The sequence below is a fragment of the Mastacembelus armatus genome, chromosome 9 (genome assembly GCF_900324485.2).
Source record: "Mastacembelus armatus chromosome 9, fMasArm1.2, whole genome shotgun sequence".
Lineage (NCBI taxonomy): Eukaryota > Metazoa > Chordata > Actinopteri > Synbranchiformes > Mastacembelidae > Mastacembelus > Mastacembelus armatus.
Genome location: NC_046641.1, coordinates 23520831 through 23539926, shown reverse-complemented (window position 1 = coordinate 23539926; position 19096 = coordinate 23520831). Strand labels below are relative to the sequence as shown.

Sequence of the window (19096 nt, the reverse complement as noted above, 5' to 3'; positions counted from 1 at the left end):
GAGATCGCTTTGTTTTTTTTGTTTTTTTTTTTTAAATTTCATTTTCATTTTTGCCAGCCCAGAAAAAAAGTTGAAAAACTAGCGCTTTAAATTATACACTTATTCTTCTGTGGGTTTAATTATATGGCTGAAAGTTTGAGATTTCCGAGCGCCTTTTGGCATCACCAGAGGAGATATAATAAGATTACAACACGGGCTCTAAAAAGGGCTGATCTTTAAAAAGTTCCCTAACGAAGTCACAGCCAATTAAAACCTTCTAAAATGCCACGCCATGACCGAGATGTCTCGCTTATTATTTCAGAACCCACTTCTCCTCCACGTTATTAGTCGATAACATCCTCTCTGTAAGTTTAATTACAGCAATTTAAGGCTTTAGAAACCATTCAGATGTATTAATCAGAGTAATTAGAAGTTCTTTTTGAGTTCTCACAAATCCGAGGTGGAAAGTACTACATGTACTCAAGTTATGTATTTAAGTACAGTTTTGAGGTATTTGTACTTGACTTGAGTATTTCCATGTTGTGCTACTTCATCCTTGGACTTCACTACATGTCAGAGTCAAACCTTGGACTTTTTCCTGCTCTACATTTATCTGATAACTTTAGTTCCTTTACAGGATCAGATGGATCCAATAAAATACAGACTGATCATCAAACTTTATTGATCCCTGGGGGGAAATTCACAAGATACCCAGCAGTATGGAAAGTACTTCAAATTAGAAGTATATGAGGTAGTTAACGTCAGCTACCCAGCGGTACATAAAGTACTTCAAATTAGAAGTATATAAGGTAGTTAACGTCAGCTACCCAGCGGTATATAAAGTACTTCAAATTAGAAGTATATAAGGTAGTTAACGTCAGCTACCCAGCGGTATATAAAGTACTTCAAATTAGAAGTATATAAGGTAGTTAACGTCAGCTACCCAGCGGTATATAAAGTACTTCAAATTAGAAGTACATAAGGTGGTTAACGTCAGCTACCCAGCGGTATATAAAGTACTTCAAATCAGAAGTATATAAGGTAGTTAACGTCAGCTACCCAGCGGTACATAAAGTACTTCAAATCAGAAGTACATAAGGTAGTTAACGTCGGCTACCCAGCGGTACATAAAGTACTTCAAATCAGAAGTACATAAGGTAGTTAACGTCGGCTACCCAGCGGTACATAAAGTACTTCAAATCAGAAGTACATAAGGTAGTTAACGTCAGCTACCCAGCGGTACATAAAGTACTTCAAATCAGAAGTACATAAGGTAGTTAACGTCAGCTACCCAGCGGTACATAAAGTACTTCAAATCAGAAGTACATAAGGTAGTTAACGTCAGCTACCCAGCGGTACATAAAGTACTTCAAATCAGAAGTACATAAGGTAGTTAACGTCAGCTACCCAGCGGTACATAAAGTACTTCAAATCAGAAGTACATAAGGTAGTTAACGTCAGCTACCCAGCGGTACATAAAGTACTTCAAATCAGAAGTATATAAGGTAGTTAACGTCAGCTACCCAGCGGTACATAAAGTACTTCAAATCAGAAGTATATAAGGTAGTTAACGTCAGCTACCCAGCGGTACATAAAGTACTTCAAATCAGAAGTATATAAGGTAGTTAACGTCAGCTACCCAGCGGTACATAAAGTACTTCAAATCAGAAGTATATAAGGTAGTTAACGTCAGCTACCCAGCGGTACATAAAGTACTTCAAATCAGAAGTATATAAGGTAGTTAACATCAGCTACCCAGCGGTATATAAAGTACTTCAAATCAGAAGTGCATAAGGTAGTTAACGTCAACTACCCAGCGGTACATAAAGTACTTCAAATCAGAAGTATATAAGGTAGTTAACATCAGCTACCCAGCGGTACATAAAGTACTTCAAATCAGAAGTATATAAGGTAGTTAACATCAGCTACCCAGCGGTACATAAAGTACTTCAAATCAGAAGTGCATAAGGTAGTTAACGTCAGCTACCCAGCGGTACATAAAGTACTTCAAATCAGAAGTATATAAGGTAGTTAACATCAGCTACCCAGCGGTACATAAAGTACTTCAAATCAGAAGTATATAAGGTAGTTAACATCAGCTACCCAGCGGTACATAAAGTACTTCAAATCAGAAGTGCATAAGGTAGTTATATTCTAATAATTAATAATTATTAGAATAATAATAATTTCAGTTTCTCTTTCTATCCTCAGTGAACACCCACCCCCCTGCTCTCCAGGTCAGCGGTTCTCTGCTGGTTCCCCTTGGTGGTTTTGTCCCACTGGCCCCCACCTTGCTCCAAGTCAAGGACCCCGACAGCCCGTCTGAGCGGATGGTTTTCCAGCTCGTCCAGGCCCCGAGCAACGGACGACTGATGGTGCTCAGAGAGGAGGAAGGAGAAGAGAGGGGAGGCCGAGGGAAGGCGGGTCGAGGACTGAGCAGGGACGACACCTTCACCTGGACGGAGCTGAAAAGTGGCCGGGTCCGGTTCAGGCATCAAAAAGACAAAGCGAGGTCAGTGGATGTGACGTGGTTTGGTAGAAACCGTTAAAAATGAGCTCGTGCTGATGTGTGTGGGGTTTCTGGGCCTGTGGAGCTGGTGGGTGTTAAATTAGACAGAACGGTGACACACGCAGATATTTCCAGCTACTACAGTGAAATGTAGGAGCAGAAAAACAGCTTCTGCACTGACCTCCAGCAGTGATATGAGGAGAAATCTGTTATTTAACAGGCAGAGAGAGAGAGAGAGAGACCACTGTTGTCGTACGCCCACAGGAGCAGGAATAAATGCAGCCTCAGTAGGTGTGTTACAGCTCAGAGAGACCGGAAATAATTGATGCAGATGCAGATTCAAAGACAGTGAAAACAGTGGTCAACTCACACTTCATCTGAAATGAGCTGCTGCTTTTGTCGTCGACGTTACAGCTTTTTTAATTTCGTACTTATTTTGAAGTTGACATTAAACGCATCTCACGTCTCAAGTCTTATGCTGCTTCCTGGTTGGACGGTTCATTCCCGTTAACCTCCACACGGTGCAGACAAATCACATTTTAGCTGATCCATATTCTGCCTTTTCCCTGTGTTTGACCCCAGAGTCAGATTACCCAGAACTCACCCCAGTGCCAGGGATCAAACAGGCTGCTAATGTGCATAGACGGAGGATCTGCAGCCTCTTTCATCCCTCACTACATCTGCGTGCTGTGGTTGGAGCCCACAGTCCGTTCAGCCAATCAGAATCGACTTGTTAAACGCACATAGTTAATCCTGACTCGGCCGGTGACGTGCCAGCCAATCAGAAAGTGTGGTCCACTGCCCAGTTCTGACCCATTTTATTAATGCAGACAGTAAAACCCCCAATAAGATTAAATCTGCATATTACAGCCATATTCTTTCATTATCTGTGTGTGTGTGTGTGTATGTGTGTGTGTGTGTGTGTGTGTGTGTGTCTGGGGGGGTGATGTCCATGAAAACAAACAGACACTCTCAGGTTTGATTCCTGAAACATCTTCAGCCTCTCACATACACAGTGAATTAAAGACTGGGCTTATTTCATTTCTCTAAAGGAGGAATGTTCGTTCGTTGCTGCCTCAGCAGAACGTCACACACACTTTACAGCTGAGACGGATCTATACACACATCTGCCCAGATCACAAGCCTTTTCACTTTTCTCTCAACGCTGGGTTGAAAAAAATCCATTTTTCAAAACAAATGCTGTGAAGACGACTGTGTGCAGGGGGCAGAGTCTCTGCCACTTCATGTTTCTGGGTAGATGTGACGTCTGATCTCAAAAACACATAGACATCAATGAAGATGGGCTGAAATCCAGCTGTTCAAATCACCTCTGCAGGTAGTTTGAGACTCGCTCTAGTTTTGTCGGTTACCGAGCAGCTTGAGGTGCCACCTCCTTCTGGGGACGCGTGAGCTCTGATTTACACAGACACGGTCGGATTTGTGTTCTGGCCAACAGCGTCTGCAGCACGTGGCCAGCTGGAAATGAAACGTAAACAGGCCTGCGGCTCTGCTCCCAGTGCTAACAGGTAGACACTGTGCATGCTCCTTCTCCGTGTCTTCATTCATTCAACATACAGGAAACAGTTTGACATGAAATCATGACTTTTTAGGCAGCAGCTGTGATTTTCAGACTGAATTTCTTTATTTAGCACGTAACACAGAACATTCATCCGCGTGTACACGACCAATAATGGTATTTATAAGATTCAATAACTGATGAAAGATCAAAATCATAGTTTAATAATTTACAGAATCAAAACATTAGCTGCAGCTCCGATGTGTTGAAAGCCAAATGTGTCACGTCACTGTGGATATAAAGAGGAAGCAGCAGAATCTATGGGAAAACATTTGCAGAAGTTATTTCAGTCTACTAAAACAAGAAATAAAAACAAAAATGATATTTTCAAACTGTTACTGCAGTTTGAAACATGAAATAATTCATACGGTTCAGCCTGTAGTCATATTTTCCTGCCAGTCGTCACTAAACCAACAAGCTGCTCGGTCGTTTGGTCTTCAGCCCCGGGGGGTTGTGGGTAATAAGCCTCGTGTATGATGGTGCTGAGGCGACAGAGAGGACGCTGACAGGAGTGTGTGTGAGTGTGAATATGCAGGTATGTGTGTTTTTTGTCCTCTACTCAACCTAGACAGCACCGAGGTGATTAGGTGTAATGACTACACGCTGTTTTAGCCTTACGGGACTCATTTTCCCAGAAACCTCCAGAGCTACCCAAAGGGCTGCTTTTCAGCACAAATTCATTCAAAGTGGGACGACACACAACAAACTTTTACTTCCTGATTCATGTTATACCTTCAAGTGACTTAATTTTCTTTCTTCCTTCCTTCCTTCCTGCAGGACTGGTGAGTTCACCCTGCGAGTTGCTGATCCCCAGCTGTTTTCTCAACCAGTCACCGTTGAGGTTCAAGCCGTGTCGATGCAGGTACTGTATGAAAACACTTTGCTCTCAGTGCTGCTGGAATATGTTTACCCCAAAACACCCGAGAACAAGGAGCTTTTCTCAGAAACGCCAGATGAAGTTGCATCCATAGACTGTAAATCGTTGCATCATATATGTATTCCCCCCTAAGCAGAAGATTAAATACAAACACCTCATAAGTAATTCTGTTCTCTCCATGCACTTCGCTTCAGTAACAGCTGCAGGTAAAAGAGGAGAAAAGAGCAATTCACTGTCTGGGTTTGAGGTCAAAACGCCAAATTGATATTTGTGTCTTGCAGGAGGAAAAACCAGCATCCTTAACAGTCCGAGATGGACTATATGTGCACGCTGCTGCAAACGTGCACAGTGACACATGCACACAGACTGTGTAAGATTTAATTATTAGTTTTTAACCGCAGCTCCAGGCTGTTTTATGTCTTAGACGTGCTTTAAGGCATGATGTGTCAGTGTCGAATTGATTCTCAGTCTTCTCCCTTTTGCTCAAGTCAGTATGTATCGAGTAAAAATGCCACATTGAGTCCATGCCAACAAAAAGTTGTAGAAGTAGGACGGGCAGTTATTTGAACAAAAAAAACTAGCTAGCTAATTTTATCAGTAAATGCCCTTTGGAGCAGCAAACTATGAACCTATGTTATCGTCTTCGTACACATCAGGCTTTTGGCTTGTAGATCGGTCTTACAGTCACCTCATGTTCTCGTGAAATAAGTGTAATGGGCTCATAACGACTAAATAGTGTTAGTAGTGTAATTACAGCTAGGTCGCACAGTGAGCCAATCAGCAACATAAAACAGAGAGATGTGCAAAAGCAAAGATGGAAAACTGTGAGCTGCAGCAGCTTTACGGTGGCCACATTTCATCTGTGAGTCTGACAGCTGTTTCTCATTTCGCTGCATCATCCCAGCTGATCTGTATTCCTCCCTGCTCTGGGCTCTGAGGCTCTGTCCCCATGGAGCGACGCCAGCGCTGTGATTGGCCAATGTCAGCCTGACAGCGGCCCGTGATGGGTGTCGAGCCGACCTCGGACTTTGGCACAATTACAGAAAATAATGTGCCACAAGAGATAAAAGGCCACCTTTGAGATTTGCAGATGGATTAGTGTGACAGCTGAATCACTTCTAAAAACCGAAATAATTTAAAAAATACTGGTCTGTGCAGGTGAGGAGACATTTCTGGACCCTCCTCAAAACATGCAGCTTAAATAAGAACAGCTTCGCGGCTCATCTTTGTCCGGGTCTGGTCGACACTGCAAACAGTAGCATTTTGTCATGGACAAATTCGACTTTACAGACAGACGTGACTGTTTTCTTAATGTTGAGTTGGCCCTGAGTTGCAGATTGTTGCAGCCTCGGAGCTCGTAGAGCCGCTTGCAGCTGGTGATTGATTGGAGTTTGGTGCGTTTAGGGGCACTGCTCAATTAGACCGTCGCGTCATTAGCTCGGCTTTCTCACACTGTATTAGCAGAAGCCGCTTATAGTGCAGGTTTAAGTTTGGTTCATCTCTGCAGTAGCTGAGCAGACCAGCAGAGACCGTGGTTAGCCTTCCTACAGTCAGTGTCGGTGTTGTGTTTACCAAATAGCTTCAGTTGCCTAAACTTAACAAGGCCTGGTTTAAAAGTATGAGGGGGCCGTTTGGGAGACTTTAGTAACCACCATGTTGTGAGTGTCCATCATCTCGTCATCCTTTCAATTCATTTCTGGTTGTTCGATCTTTGAAGCTCTTCGCTCCAGAAAATGCTGCCACCGACGTATCACCAAGCAAAGTCACAGTCTCACATCAAACAGCATCACAAACCCTGATGTAACGTTCAGTGTTCTCCTTGTTTACATTAGTGCACAAAGGCAGTTTGACAGGAAGTTCACCTTGGATTTTCTCTGAAAACATGGATCCTTTTGGTCTTTGTTTGTGAAATGAAAAGTAGCGCATGTTTTTCACAAAGTCTCAAGGTTTCTAGATCTGCTTTGACAGAAACCGCTGTAGTCAAAGCACAGCTGGCATGGGCAGAACGAGCTTTTTATCTCATTAGCAGAAACACAACAGTGAGTGTGTAGTGTATGTTCACCATGAGCTAAGTGCATCACATACTGGCCCTGCATACGAATGGCACAGCTGAACAAAGCTGCATGGAGAAAAAGTCCATTTGTGCTTATGCAGCCTTCCCTGTATAAGTACAAGCTGAAAAGAAGAGACTGTTGATTAAATTCTCCATTCGATCCCCAGCAGACGGGCGCCTCAAATTGTAATAGCCTCAGGAATGAACGCTGTGAGCTGCAGATAGCCTTTCCCTCCTCTGACAGGAGCAGTCGCTGCTTTTGAAAAAAAGACTCGTTTACCTGCTGATGGGATTTCGACACACTTTTTTTCCGCCTATATTTTCATCTTAAAGCCTTAAAATCTTTCTGAGAGTTTCTGAGACTTTCCCTTTGCTGTTGTTTGCCACTAAACCCCCGTAGCTGTCAGTCAGCATGAAGGCATCGTCTACCTTCTTTTGCTTTTTATGAACTTCAGAGTGTATAAACCAGAAAAGAGAATCACAAATAGAACAATGATGATTCTACCTCAGCGCACTAAAAGCAGCGTACTTCAGGATGCTTCATATTTGACCACGGGTCCAGGTTCACAGGAGTACAACAGTCTGAGCTGTGACAGAAACATGAGAGGACAGTTGCAGATTAAAGCCAAGAGCCTTCCAGGCAGACAGGTGGGAAACTCTGCTCTGTGCCTCTGAATACCAGGCAGCATGAAGTCAGCCGGGAAAACAAAATAAAGAGCGAAAATCCAGGAAACAGCAGAAAAAAGCTTTTTCCTTCTTCTTTAAGTGCTGCAGAGCCCCAAGGGCCCACGGCTGACGACAGCTCTCTCCCAAATATGAACTGCACCTCTCCCTCAGCCGGGAGGTGAAGATAAAAGGTAGCCCTCCTACCTGAGTCTGCCTGCGTCTGTGTTTGTTTTCATCTGCCTCAGGGGCAGATTTTGCTGGTTCCTTTTAGTGAACTAGCATGTCGTAGCACGATTTAAAAGCAGCACACACACACACACACACACACACACACACTTTCAGCCTTTACCAGTGCATCCAAAAACCTTTTGTTTTCCTCCTACCGGTTGCAGCAGTGACGACACAGGATTTATGTGGGCGCCTGAGGACCCAGTCGCCTGCGTCTTGCAGATAATTTCCAGTATCAAACAAACCCCAGCACAACACAGAGGGCAAGTGGCTGCAAATAGCAACATGCTCCTTCTGTGGTTTTGAGCTTTGGTCCTGCTTTGTGTTTAGCAATTCCAGCTAGAGGTCACTTTGCTCTAAAGATACACAGAGGGACTTTGCACAGGTGCCAGCTTGTGTCATGCAAAGGGCAGTCCCTTTGCTCAAACTGTTTCTGTCATGGCAAAGAGCTGGAGCTCGACCTTTAACCTGGTTCACTGCCACAAACTGCTACAGATGTTGTGGTGGGGAGTCATATGAAAATGAACAGTTTTTTTGGCCTTCAACCTTTATTTTTGTCTTTCTGTTTCAGATATTCAAACACACAGACACACAACGGACACATTTCTGTCCAAATGAACTCTGATGTTTAAAGATAATATTTGCCCAGATGGGAAATGATGATTTTCTAAAAGCTTATCTGGAAATTGATCAAACCTTGGCACCGTGTTTAAATATCCACAGATATTGAAATCAGGTTCTGAGCGTTAAAACTGCATTAGGTGATTCAGAAAAAATCCAGCACAGCTACTATATTCCTTCCTATTATGGTGCAACATTTGCCACTATTTCACCAGTCACTTACTCCTCGTATCTGCTGCTGGTTTTCTGTGGGGAGTTAATTAGAGCCTGAGTGACTCAACCATATGTTCTGTGCAGCCAGAGAACAAAAACAATGAGCCAAAGGAGGCTGAAAGCTGCGTAGAGCTGCAGAATTAGTGGTGATTCTCAGTGGGTTTGGTTTGATACAATTATACTGCAAATATTAGCTTACTTTCTTCTTACAAAGCAAATGTTTTAAGGCTTTATGTCTTCAATCTAGCGAGGACCGGCCAAGATGACCTCAGAAATGTCCACGTTCTGCGTTTGAATCTCCGTTCGGTCCTGTACGAGGTAGAAGGTGAGAACGCAGAGCGGCAGACAAACAGCAGGCTCTGGATAAACTCCTGCCCTTCCCCACAGCAGGAGGCCTCCTGCTCTCACTGCTGCACCTGAAATGACTTTGTTAGTGAGATGAAGCTTTTCTCCAGCCACGTTTAGGCCTCAGGTAGAGCTGAGTGCAGCTTAATGAGGCGCCAAGCTCACCTCCCTGTTGCCTTCATCTTTATCATCTGTCTGAGCGACAGGACACCACAGCCCCCACACCCCCGATCCTCTGGGTGAAAATTTATCATCTGCCAATTCGAAAGTCTTTGGGAGTAATTGCTCTGTCTCTCAGCCAGACTTTAAAAGTTTTAAAACTTTTCAGCACCAAAACTTTGCTTTTTACTGTAAAAACAAAGTGTTGCAAGGCCCTTTGTGTTTGTTGAAGTATTTTCTCTGTCTTGTCTGTCAGATTATAATGAAAACGTGTTCCCACTCCCATCCTCTCTTCCTTTGAATCATTTCCAGCCTCCGCGGGTCCTGACTCTTACTCCTTTACCTGTGGAGGGCCGTGCTGCCATGGCAACCATCACCAAGTCGGTCCTGCAGGTCGACGACCCCGACAACCCGGCCGATGTCTTGGTCATGGTGCTCGAACCGCCTCGCCACGGCCGGCTGGCCCGTCTCCATGGCGACCGGGCCGTCAGCCGATTCAAGCTGGAGGAGTTGTCACGGGAACAGATCCAGTACATCCACGATGGATCAGAGGGGACGGAGGACGGGGCGGTGCTGCAGGTCAACGACGGCCACAGCTACAGGAATATTCTACTCCAGGTCCACGTCAATCAAAAGGTAGGATGGACAGAGGGGGATGATGGGAAATAATGCTTCAGGGCTTTATGTAGTGACTTTCCAAATTAGCAGCTGGAAACATCTGCATTCATCCACTGATGAAACTACTTTATATACTTAGAATTTGAAGTACTTCACATACTGCTCATGGTTGTACTGTATTTTGTTTGAGTCATTAATGTTAAAAGTAAGTAAAAAGTTTTGACTCTGAATTGTAGTCAAGTCCAAGGGTGAAGTAGCACAAGGTGGAAATACTCAAATAAAAGTACAAATACTTCAAAATTGGACTGAAGTACAGATCTGGAGTAAATGTACTGATGAGTGCAACAAAAAGACCCAACAAAAACTAGACGCTATAAATAGTTTTTATGGAAAAGTACAGATTAGATGAGACTACAGGGGGTGTCTCATCCTGTTTGTCTGAAATGTCTTAGACACAGTGAGGAATCATGTGTTTTTTCATGTTGTTAGTGAAATGAGACTCATCTGAGGTGAAGTCAGCCACAGCTTAAACTGGGAAAACGAACCAAACTCAACAGACGAATCTGATGGATGATGAAAGGTTCATCTATTAATGAGATAAATAACAGGGATCGTTCAGTCATTTTAAACAACTGGAAGACCACTGAAATCCAAACCTCTCAGTCCCCGCTCCTGTGACTAACAAGCCTTATGCATGTTTCATTTATTAAAATAAGCCCAACTGATTCTTGTATTTCTCCTCCAGAATTTAAACGTTCAGTAGTTGAGAAGAAAGAAAGATGTTTCATGAATACAGATTCAAGGTATTTGCATTTCTCTGTCGGCTGAGAAGTGGATTTAAAACGTATTATTCATGTGTGCAGGTTGTGAAGCAGATAATGTTTGATGTTAGGAAACACTTCCATTGTTTTCAGACTGCTACACAGCAGACCTACATTATTTATTCCCTAACTTGCTGAGGTACTGAAGTACAAACAGTTTTGCTATCCACTTTGTTCTTTCAACTCTTAAACTTTCATTTCTTCAAGTCATCACACTGATTCGTGCTGACGGCCAGTCAGTGTCAGAGTAAGGTTGAGAATAGGTTTAAGGATTGATGTCATTAATTAGAGAGGACGTATAGAAATATGTCTGTGTGTGTGTGTGTGTGTGTGTGTGTGTGTGTGTGTGTGTGTGTGTGTGAGAGAGGTGCTGTTACAGATAATCAGTCATTCAGTCATTCTCACGTTGATCCACACAAAACATGAAAACACCAAGAGAAACTTTTTCACTTTTGTACCAGCTCAGCTGTGACAGCTCATTTAAAGAGCGAGAGCAGCAGGTGGAGTGAGTTCATTTCTTTAGCAGCACCAGATTGAATTAAGTCCTAAAACCTGAATGAAATTATGCATTAACTTTAAATCTCTTTCATAATGTTCGGTATTGATCCTCTTTGCTAACAACGTGTTCACTACCTTCCCTTCACAAACTGTTTACTCCACATTCAGAAGCAGGAACTTCACTTGGGTCAACTTGGGTTTAGTTTTCAGTGAAAAAGAAACTTTCCAATGATGCAGAACAACATCCTGTCACTGTGTCAGATCTACTTTTGTCCTCGCAGCAGAGAAACCTCTTCTCAGTGATGTCAGTGACTCAGTGTTTCTGCTCACACACTCACTAGAGTTTGGTTTGGGAGGGCAGCTCTGTTTCTCTGGCTGTGTGCAGATGGTGGGCTTCAGGCTCAGTTCTCCTGTCTGTAAATCAATAGCACCACACACACACACGCACACGCACACACGCACACATGCCAGTATTCATTTACTGTAAAATGGCCTGATGCTGCATTCTGCTGGGGGTTAGACAGAGCAGGATGGGCAGCATGATGGAAGGCTGAGAGAATACACTTGGCTTATGTCAACGGCTCTGGACGAGTCCCAGCAGCCTCGTTGTCCCCGTTGCCTCCCGTGTGATCTACACGGGTAGATGTGAGGAGAGAAGAAGAAAGGCCCGATTCCACTGCTGTGATGGTCTGCAGATAAAAGACACCACGACAGGAGTTGAGGGCTAATTACACCAGTATTCTGATTAATACACAAAAAGTGGCAGCTGTGGTGGTAAACGTGAACGTGCTGTGTGCAGTGTACTCATTTCTGCACAATTAAGTTCAAACCTCCCACTGGCCTGAGGACCTGCTGTTGTCTAATGCAGCTTTAACACTGAAGTCCTCCAGCTGAGGAAGCTACTGTTGAAAGTGCACAAAGAAGAGCTGCAAACACACAGACTGACTGTGGGGAGTGACATGAAAGAAAACAATGTGGGGGAAAAAAGTCTAAAGTAATAAAGTCCCAAATCTACTTAACCCCCACCCCAATAAAGGCTTCATGAACCTTGACTGCCACAGCTCAAAAATAAAACCCTGAGTGATCATTATTGACTCTGACAGAGTTTTAACAAACCAAAGCCAGTGAATCTTTAGTTTGCAGAGTGTGGCAGCAACGGTGGCTGTCGATGCCAGGCTGTGCCGGGGACAAAAAGCTTCCTGAAAGCTGGATTACTGATCTCTAAAGCAGGAGACTAATCAGACCTGTAATGACCCTCTGATGGATGGACTTCTCTCAGCCTGAGCATGAGCCCTGAGCTAAACTGGAGCTTGGCTGAATAGAAAGCAGGACCCTTGGTTTTCAATTACTGTCTTGAGGATAACACTCTGAGCCTCTGAAAGACCCTCAGGCTCTTTTTTACTTCGGCAGAAATGGAAGAGAATTCGATTTTTTTGCCGATCTGTCGTCCAGGCTGATCGTTCAGCTCTGCTGTCTCCTGCTGGGCACTTGTCTTCATCATGGCAGAAGCATGACTATTCATTATGGGCTTTGTTTGTTTTTAAGCAACGGTTTGTATCCCAAGTCTGTGATTACGTTTCAGATTGCTCTGATTTAATTGCGTTAAAGCTTGCACACCACATCCCATAATCCCCATGTTTACTTTAACCATATGTTTTGTTGCTTTTGATGCAGCATGTTTGGTTGAGATGAAATGTGTTGCCGGTAATGATTTAATCTTCTTTCTGTGACTTTCACTTACTGATTGACAAGTCCATCAGCTCATCCCTTTCAGCCCTGCCCCAGTGGGATAATGGAAATATCAGAGCTGACAGTCTCGTTGTTATTACAGCAGCATGACCATACTGGTCAGGTGGCAGTCGATGTTTTATGGATGACACCGATGCCATCTCTGCAAAGTCATTTTTTGCTGTGTTCGTGGACCGCAGCCAAACACTGCCCTTCCAGCATCAACTCTATTTACAGTCCATCTCAGACCTGCTGGCTCACAGCCCTGTAGAGGTCTCTGTTGATGCACTTCCCATGCATTTGTTCTGAGGATAACATATTGTTTAGGGTGTTTTTTCTAAAATGTATTCCACCTAACATTATGCTGTGAAAACATGTTTTTCTGACATTGGTTAATGGCCTTCACTTATCTGAGCCTGTAACACATCTCATTCTGCCCACATTTAACCTTACACAAGTGGAGTCCACAGAACTGTTTTATTTTTGTTAACCAAGCATGAGATAATGGCAGCACAGTTCAAACTGAGATCCATTCATTTTTACTGGAATGTAGGCAGCATCTGCAAATGAAGTCTTGGTGGGATTCGTTTAGTGATGAACTCTCTCGTTCCCCTAAAAACAGCAGAACGTTAAACACTTATTTTATTTGTAATAGCCTGACTTACCTTGTGGGGGGGGAAGTCAAATTGTTATAGCAAATCTCAAGACATTACCTTCAGGAGGAGTTTTGGAGTTTTTTTATATGCAAAAGCAAAGTGCAAGCTCCACATTTTAACTGTGTTTATGTGTGATAGTCACTGCCAGGTCCAGATTTAGGCCTTGAATTTTGTATTTCCACTCAGGTCAAACAAAAATCCAAATCACGGCTAAAATGTTTTGCTTTCAATCTCATATTGAGTCTTTGGGGTGTTTCCAATAAGTGTCAGGACATATAGGTCAAGTCAGTCCACATTTGTTTTGTTTTTATCCACTTTGAAAAAATAGAAGATGCTTTTTTCACTATTCAATGAAAAGGCAATTTGAAGTTTTGATTCAGTCCCACGATGGTGGACGGATTGGAAAGTATATATCCTGTTTAATGTGAGATTGATATTGAAACTGACAATCTGTCAAATCATTTACTGAGTTTTAAGTGAGGCTCAGCTGCTGTTGCTAATATACTGTTTGCATGCTGTTGTTTTCTCTTATGTTTTCTGTTCACTCCATGATCTGTTTTCCCTCCATCTATCTTGTCCATTTAAAATTACATCAAGCAAGTTCAGTTTCTTGTTTTCCCAGAGGTCAAAACGCAGGAAACTTTGCATGAGCATCTCATTTTCTTTGCACCAGTCTATGTAACATGGCAGCACAAATCTAACTCATTATATTTGTGTCTTATCGAAGAAAATTAAACAGAAAATTATCAAATGATGCAGCTGCCGCACAAAGAGTCATGGTTAGAAATAAGGTGTATTGGCAAGGTTATATACAAAAAAATTTTTGACCTCTTTTGTTTTTAGTGCCTGCTGTTTTTGGTTCTCGGTGTATTCATCTTGAGAGCTTGATAATCTGCTGGATGATGTGGTCCTCTGAGTTAAAAGCCTGCCACGTTGACTTATGTGTTTTCTCTTCCTCTGCAATCCACTGCTAGTCTGTGATTGTTTGCCTGCTGCTGCTCCGCTGAAACAGTGTGATTTGGATCATCCGAGCAGCAGGCAGAAGAGCCACAGATGGTCTGCAGGTTGTTATCAGCAAACACAGGCACCCACACTTGTACACACTCTCTTACTCACACACCTGTGCTCACTATAATCTATGACCTCCTACTGCCACTGTGCTTATGCCACTGTGCTGATTATCTCTTGCAGTACATGGTCAACTTGGTCGTGTGTGCTCAGCTGAAAACTTTACGAAGAACTCACCTAACACTGACCCGATGTTAATGTCTTATTAAAGTACCAATGCCAAACAAGAAAAAAGGTTTGAAGGCTCTTACTGTAGTGCTGGTGCAGTAGTAAAATGATACTGACTTGTTATTGCTTTATTTCTAGGTGCCAGTAAAAGCCAAGGGAAACAGTGGCTCGGGGTTTTAAAGACAAAAACAGAGTTGCATTGAATTTTTTTTAAATTTCAATGACTATTTGAATATTTGAAAATAATCACGCATCCTTAAAGAACACATCATGTTATATCATTAATATACCTTAAAAAGAAAAGAGGCCCTAAAATGCTACCTTGTGGAACACCACATTCAGCATTTCTAAAATCTCCACATGCTCCTTAATATAATCTGTAAGTTTAATATGATTTCCTAAATAGCATCAGAAATGTGATTTTGCAGTTTGAAGTTCTTTCAGCATTTTTGACAGTACTCCTAACACTAACCTATGAAATATGGAAACTTCTGTAGCATCTCTTATGGTTAAATATGTAAATAAGATAAGATTTAGATCAGATGCTTTGCAAACCAACAGCAGTTCACTGGAAGCTTTCATAGTTAATTAAAGAGCTAAAAATATGTCCTGATGGAGGATGAACCCCAGAAACAGGGATTTTTCACAACCCCAAACTTCTACTTATTAATGACTTGATAACCAATCTATATATATATATATATGTAAATAATTTAACTATTATAAAGCTTATGATTCCAGAACTCCTAAAGGGTATCTTATTAGAAAGTAGTATAAAAGTTTCCCTTTTAAAATTTAATTTGACAAAGCCTATTGTTTTATTCAGTTTTATTGAGTACTTGAAGACCAATCTACATTGGCGTCCAATGTTATTTGTTGCAGTGTTTGCCATGCTGCAAATCCCCACCCCTGAAAACTAAAATTTAGGCTCAGACCCCTGAGGGAAAACAAGGCTGATAAAACATGGATATCATTTATCACTGTTTAAGAATGTGTGCATAATTTTCTTAATGTCAAGAGTTGCCAAACTATTATTCGTGATTATAGAGAGTCGACTTGGATCCATTCAGATGTAAAATGTGGAGCTTTACAGAATAAAGAGCACGGTGGTTTTATAGGCATATGTTGCATGTGTTTTCTTCTAGACAGCAGGGTGACACGATGAGTAAGAGGTCTAGTTTCAAAACCTCCCTGACAGCCGGCAACTTCCCTGCTGAAATGTCCTCGAGCGACGCTGAATCATCCAGCAGCTCTGTGTGCTTTCTGTGGCTGATCCTGCTCTTTGTTCTCTGCCTTGGAGCGGTGGCGAGCGAACCAGTGAGTTGCTTTGCCACGGATCAATATAGCATCACAAAAATAAGTCTGCCTCTAAAGTTGTGCTGTCACTTCTTAGCTCGAGAAACCACAGATTGATTCTTGTGTGATGCATTACTTCTGATGGGTGGAGCAGGCTGCAGGATTAGTGCTCAGGTAACACTGCCGCTGACTGACAGAGCTTCATGACCAGCTCCTGGGACCCACAAACCCAAGATTACACCAGATATAGAATAAAACAAGCTACCGTGTGACAGTACAAAGTGAAACTGGCAGCAGGCAGCACCTGAGGAGCAAGAGCCTGCTTCCCTTTATACATCAATACCCACACCACAGGGATTTCACATGGGCTCTTTCAGTTTCTCAGCTTGCTGCGTTTGAAAGTAAATAAAATGCAATAACTCTCGATTATGAGTCTGTACCAATGTCTAATTGTAGCTAATATCCAGTTCATGAATGCTTAGGGTTGATCTAAATACCTGGCAAACAAGGATTGCTCCTGTCTGTTTTATTTATCCAGTTTTATTGGGCAGAATCAGCTAACCTTGACACAGCTGTACATGCACATGTTAGTCTTCAAATCAGTTAAAATTAAGGTGCTTCACCCAAAGGAGAACCAACCACAGATGTATTCCCAGAGGTGCTCAGTCTAACAGCTGATGTACCGGCTGTGATGGCGCTGAAGGATTTTTCCTGGCGGTCTTTGAACTGCACATGAGAGAAGAGGTCGTCTACATTGCCTCGTTAAGTGTTGTGATGGTTGAAGTTCATATTTGTGTGCGTTCGTTTTCTTCAGGCTGCTGACTCTCCTCACATACGCTCAGTGCCGGTGACTTGGGTGAAGGAAGGCGGCATGGTGCGACTGGATCAAAAACACCTTCAGGCAGGCTACAAGGGCGTCAGCACTGACGACATCGTCTACACCATCCTGGCCTCGGATGGACAACCTAAATATGGTACAAACTCTCTGACGCTCAGTCACATGTGACTGGAAGCTTCTTCTCATTTGGACAGTTTCACAAAGTTTTCTAAAGGTCTGCTCCCCAGCATGTTGTAGAGAATGAGAATGAGCTTCTATTAGCCACTTCAATTAGAGTATAAATTGTATTTGATTCACTTTGTGAGCATATTTCCATGTTCTCTGCAGAGATACTCATTCTAACAAATCCAATCAGTCTCAGAGCAATCACATCACCATTTTTCAATGGGATTTCCATTTATAATAATTGTCCAACTAGAGAAACGTCACTTACACTGTTTCTGTCCAGGCGAGGTGGTACTGGTGTCCATGCCAGCCGACAGCCCACCGGAGGGTTGGCGGCCGTCGCTCACCGACGAACGAGGATTTACCGCCACGACTTCTTTTACTCAGCAGGACGTCAATGACGGCGCCGTCTGGTACCGGCACTTTGGCAGTGGCACCGGCAGCGACTCCTTCCAGTTCCAGGTCAGTGCTGATTCTGTCTGCACAGGACGGCTGTCGGCTGTGGCTTGCAACCGTTTTTCTCCCCAGCATCTGACAGAGTAGATCTTCACTGGAAAGATCACCTGTATTTGGTGAACTTTTGAACTCAAAAGTAAAAACACTGCATGCTGGGAGGAATATGCATCCATTTACAGCAGAGCATTAGGGGAGATACAGTGTCAGGACGTACACATGACAAGGTTGTTTTTCACCTACTACTAGTGTACATATAAATCATTTTAGAAAAGTGACAAAGAAAAGGAATATGCTGTGAGATGGTAAACCTTCAGGGAGATCCATGTCTTCATCTTATTTCTTTTTCTCTTTTGCCTTAACTCTGTCTCTGGAGTCTTCTTTGAAATTCACACTTGTACTCATGTTCCCATGTTCCCTTGTGTTTGCCTCCCCTCTTCCTCTCTTTTCCAATCTTCAACCCTTCCAACTTCTTACCCTCTGCCTTGATTTACTTGTTTCCCCCTCAGCACTCCTCTTCCTCTCATGTGTCTCTGGTTCTCTCTGTCACCTCGATCTGCCTCTACATGTTTCTTCTATTAACCATAAAATCGGCTCTGCATCTATAAAACTATAAAACTTTGAGGTTTGTAGGAGTCTGTAAAAATGTTTTTCAGTCTTTGTTTTTTATTTGAAAAGTTACTGCTGCTCATTTCTCATCTGCTGCTTCAAACAGTGCGTAGGTATATGTCTCATTTTAATCCCATGTCATTTATTTCCCTCTGTAAGTGTCTGGGGTTCTTCTTCTTCTCCTCGGTACCAACCTTCCTCTGAGGCTCATCAACCCACGGCGACTTATCTTGATTAGTGTTAATGACACTAAATTACATGTAAATTGTCTGTGAGTCCAAGACACTCCCACTAGAACCGATATAGCATTCATCCTGCCGTGGTTAGTGTTTTTATGCCCGTCTGTGCTTCACCTCGGCACCATTAAAAAAACAAAAGGAAATTGGTAGCTGTATTTAATGACCTCTCTCCCTCCATCCAGCCACCCACAGCTCAGCTCCATCCATCAGGGCATAGATTCAAATTTAATTCCCACGCTTCTCATCTTTTTGATGTGACCCAGGGAAGCGAAAGCCATCACCAACTGAGCCTGGTGTTTGTCAGAGGTGCTGATTAACCTCGATGGGTTGTCGTCCTTTTGGTTTTTATTGACGTCTGAGCTGAGCTGAACTGGGCTGGACAGCACTTTCTCGTGCACCACCTCATGAATCTGCAAATCAAAGCCATGATCCAATCAGAGTTTAATAACTACAGATGTGGCCAGAGACATTTGTTGGATGTTGTTTCGAGTCTTTATGTTTGGAAAATCTGCTGGAAATGCTGAAATCAAACAGTAAAACACAACAAAACAAATGAAGAGTGTGTGCTGATTCTCTGTGGCCTGGTCATTACAAGCCGCCGCTTTTTATATTAACTTATGAGAAATTTGAAGCATCTACTCTGGTTTTAAACGTAATATTCCTTTTGCCCCTGACAGTAAATGTACAAACTGCTGCAGCCAACACACCAATAC

The 19096-nt window shown here is 42.8% G+C and overlaps 1 protein-coding gene across 4 annotated transcripts in view; it reads left to right on the top strand.

Moving 5' to 3' along the window:
* The window catches only part of fras1 (Fraser extracellular matrix complex subunit 1), a 184682-nt gene that overhangs the window by 115726 nt on the left and 49860 nt on the right, over positions 1–19096 (top strand). For all 4 annotated transcript variants that reach the window (XM_026321901.1, XM_026321900.1, XM_026321899.1 and 1 more), the window contains 5 exons: positions 2191–2491; positions 4842–4926; positions 9539–9862; positions 16894–17053; positions 17366–17544. In XM_026321901.1, coding sequence (XP_026177686.1) covers positions 2191–2491; positions 4842–4926; positions 9539–9862; positions 16894–17053; positions 17366–17544 — 1049 coding nt within the window. The remainder of the gene's footprint in view (positions 1–2190; positions 2492–4841; positions 4927–9538; positions 9863–16893; positions 17054–17365; positions 17545–19096) is intronic.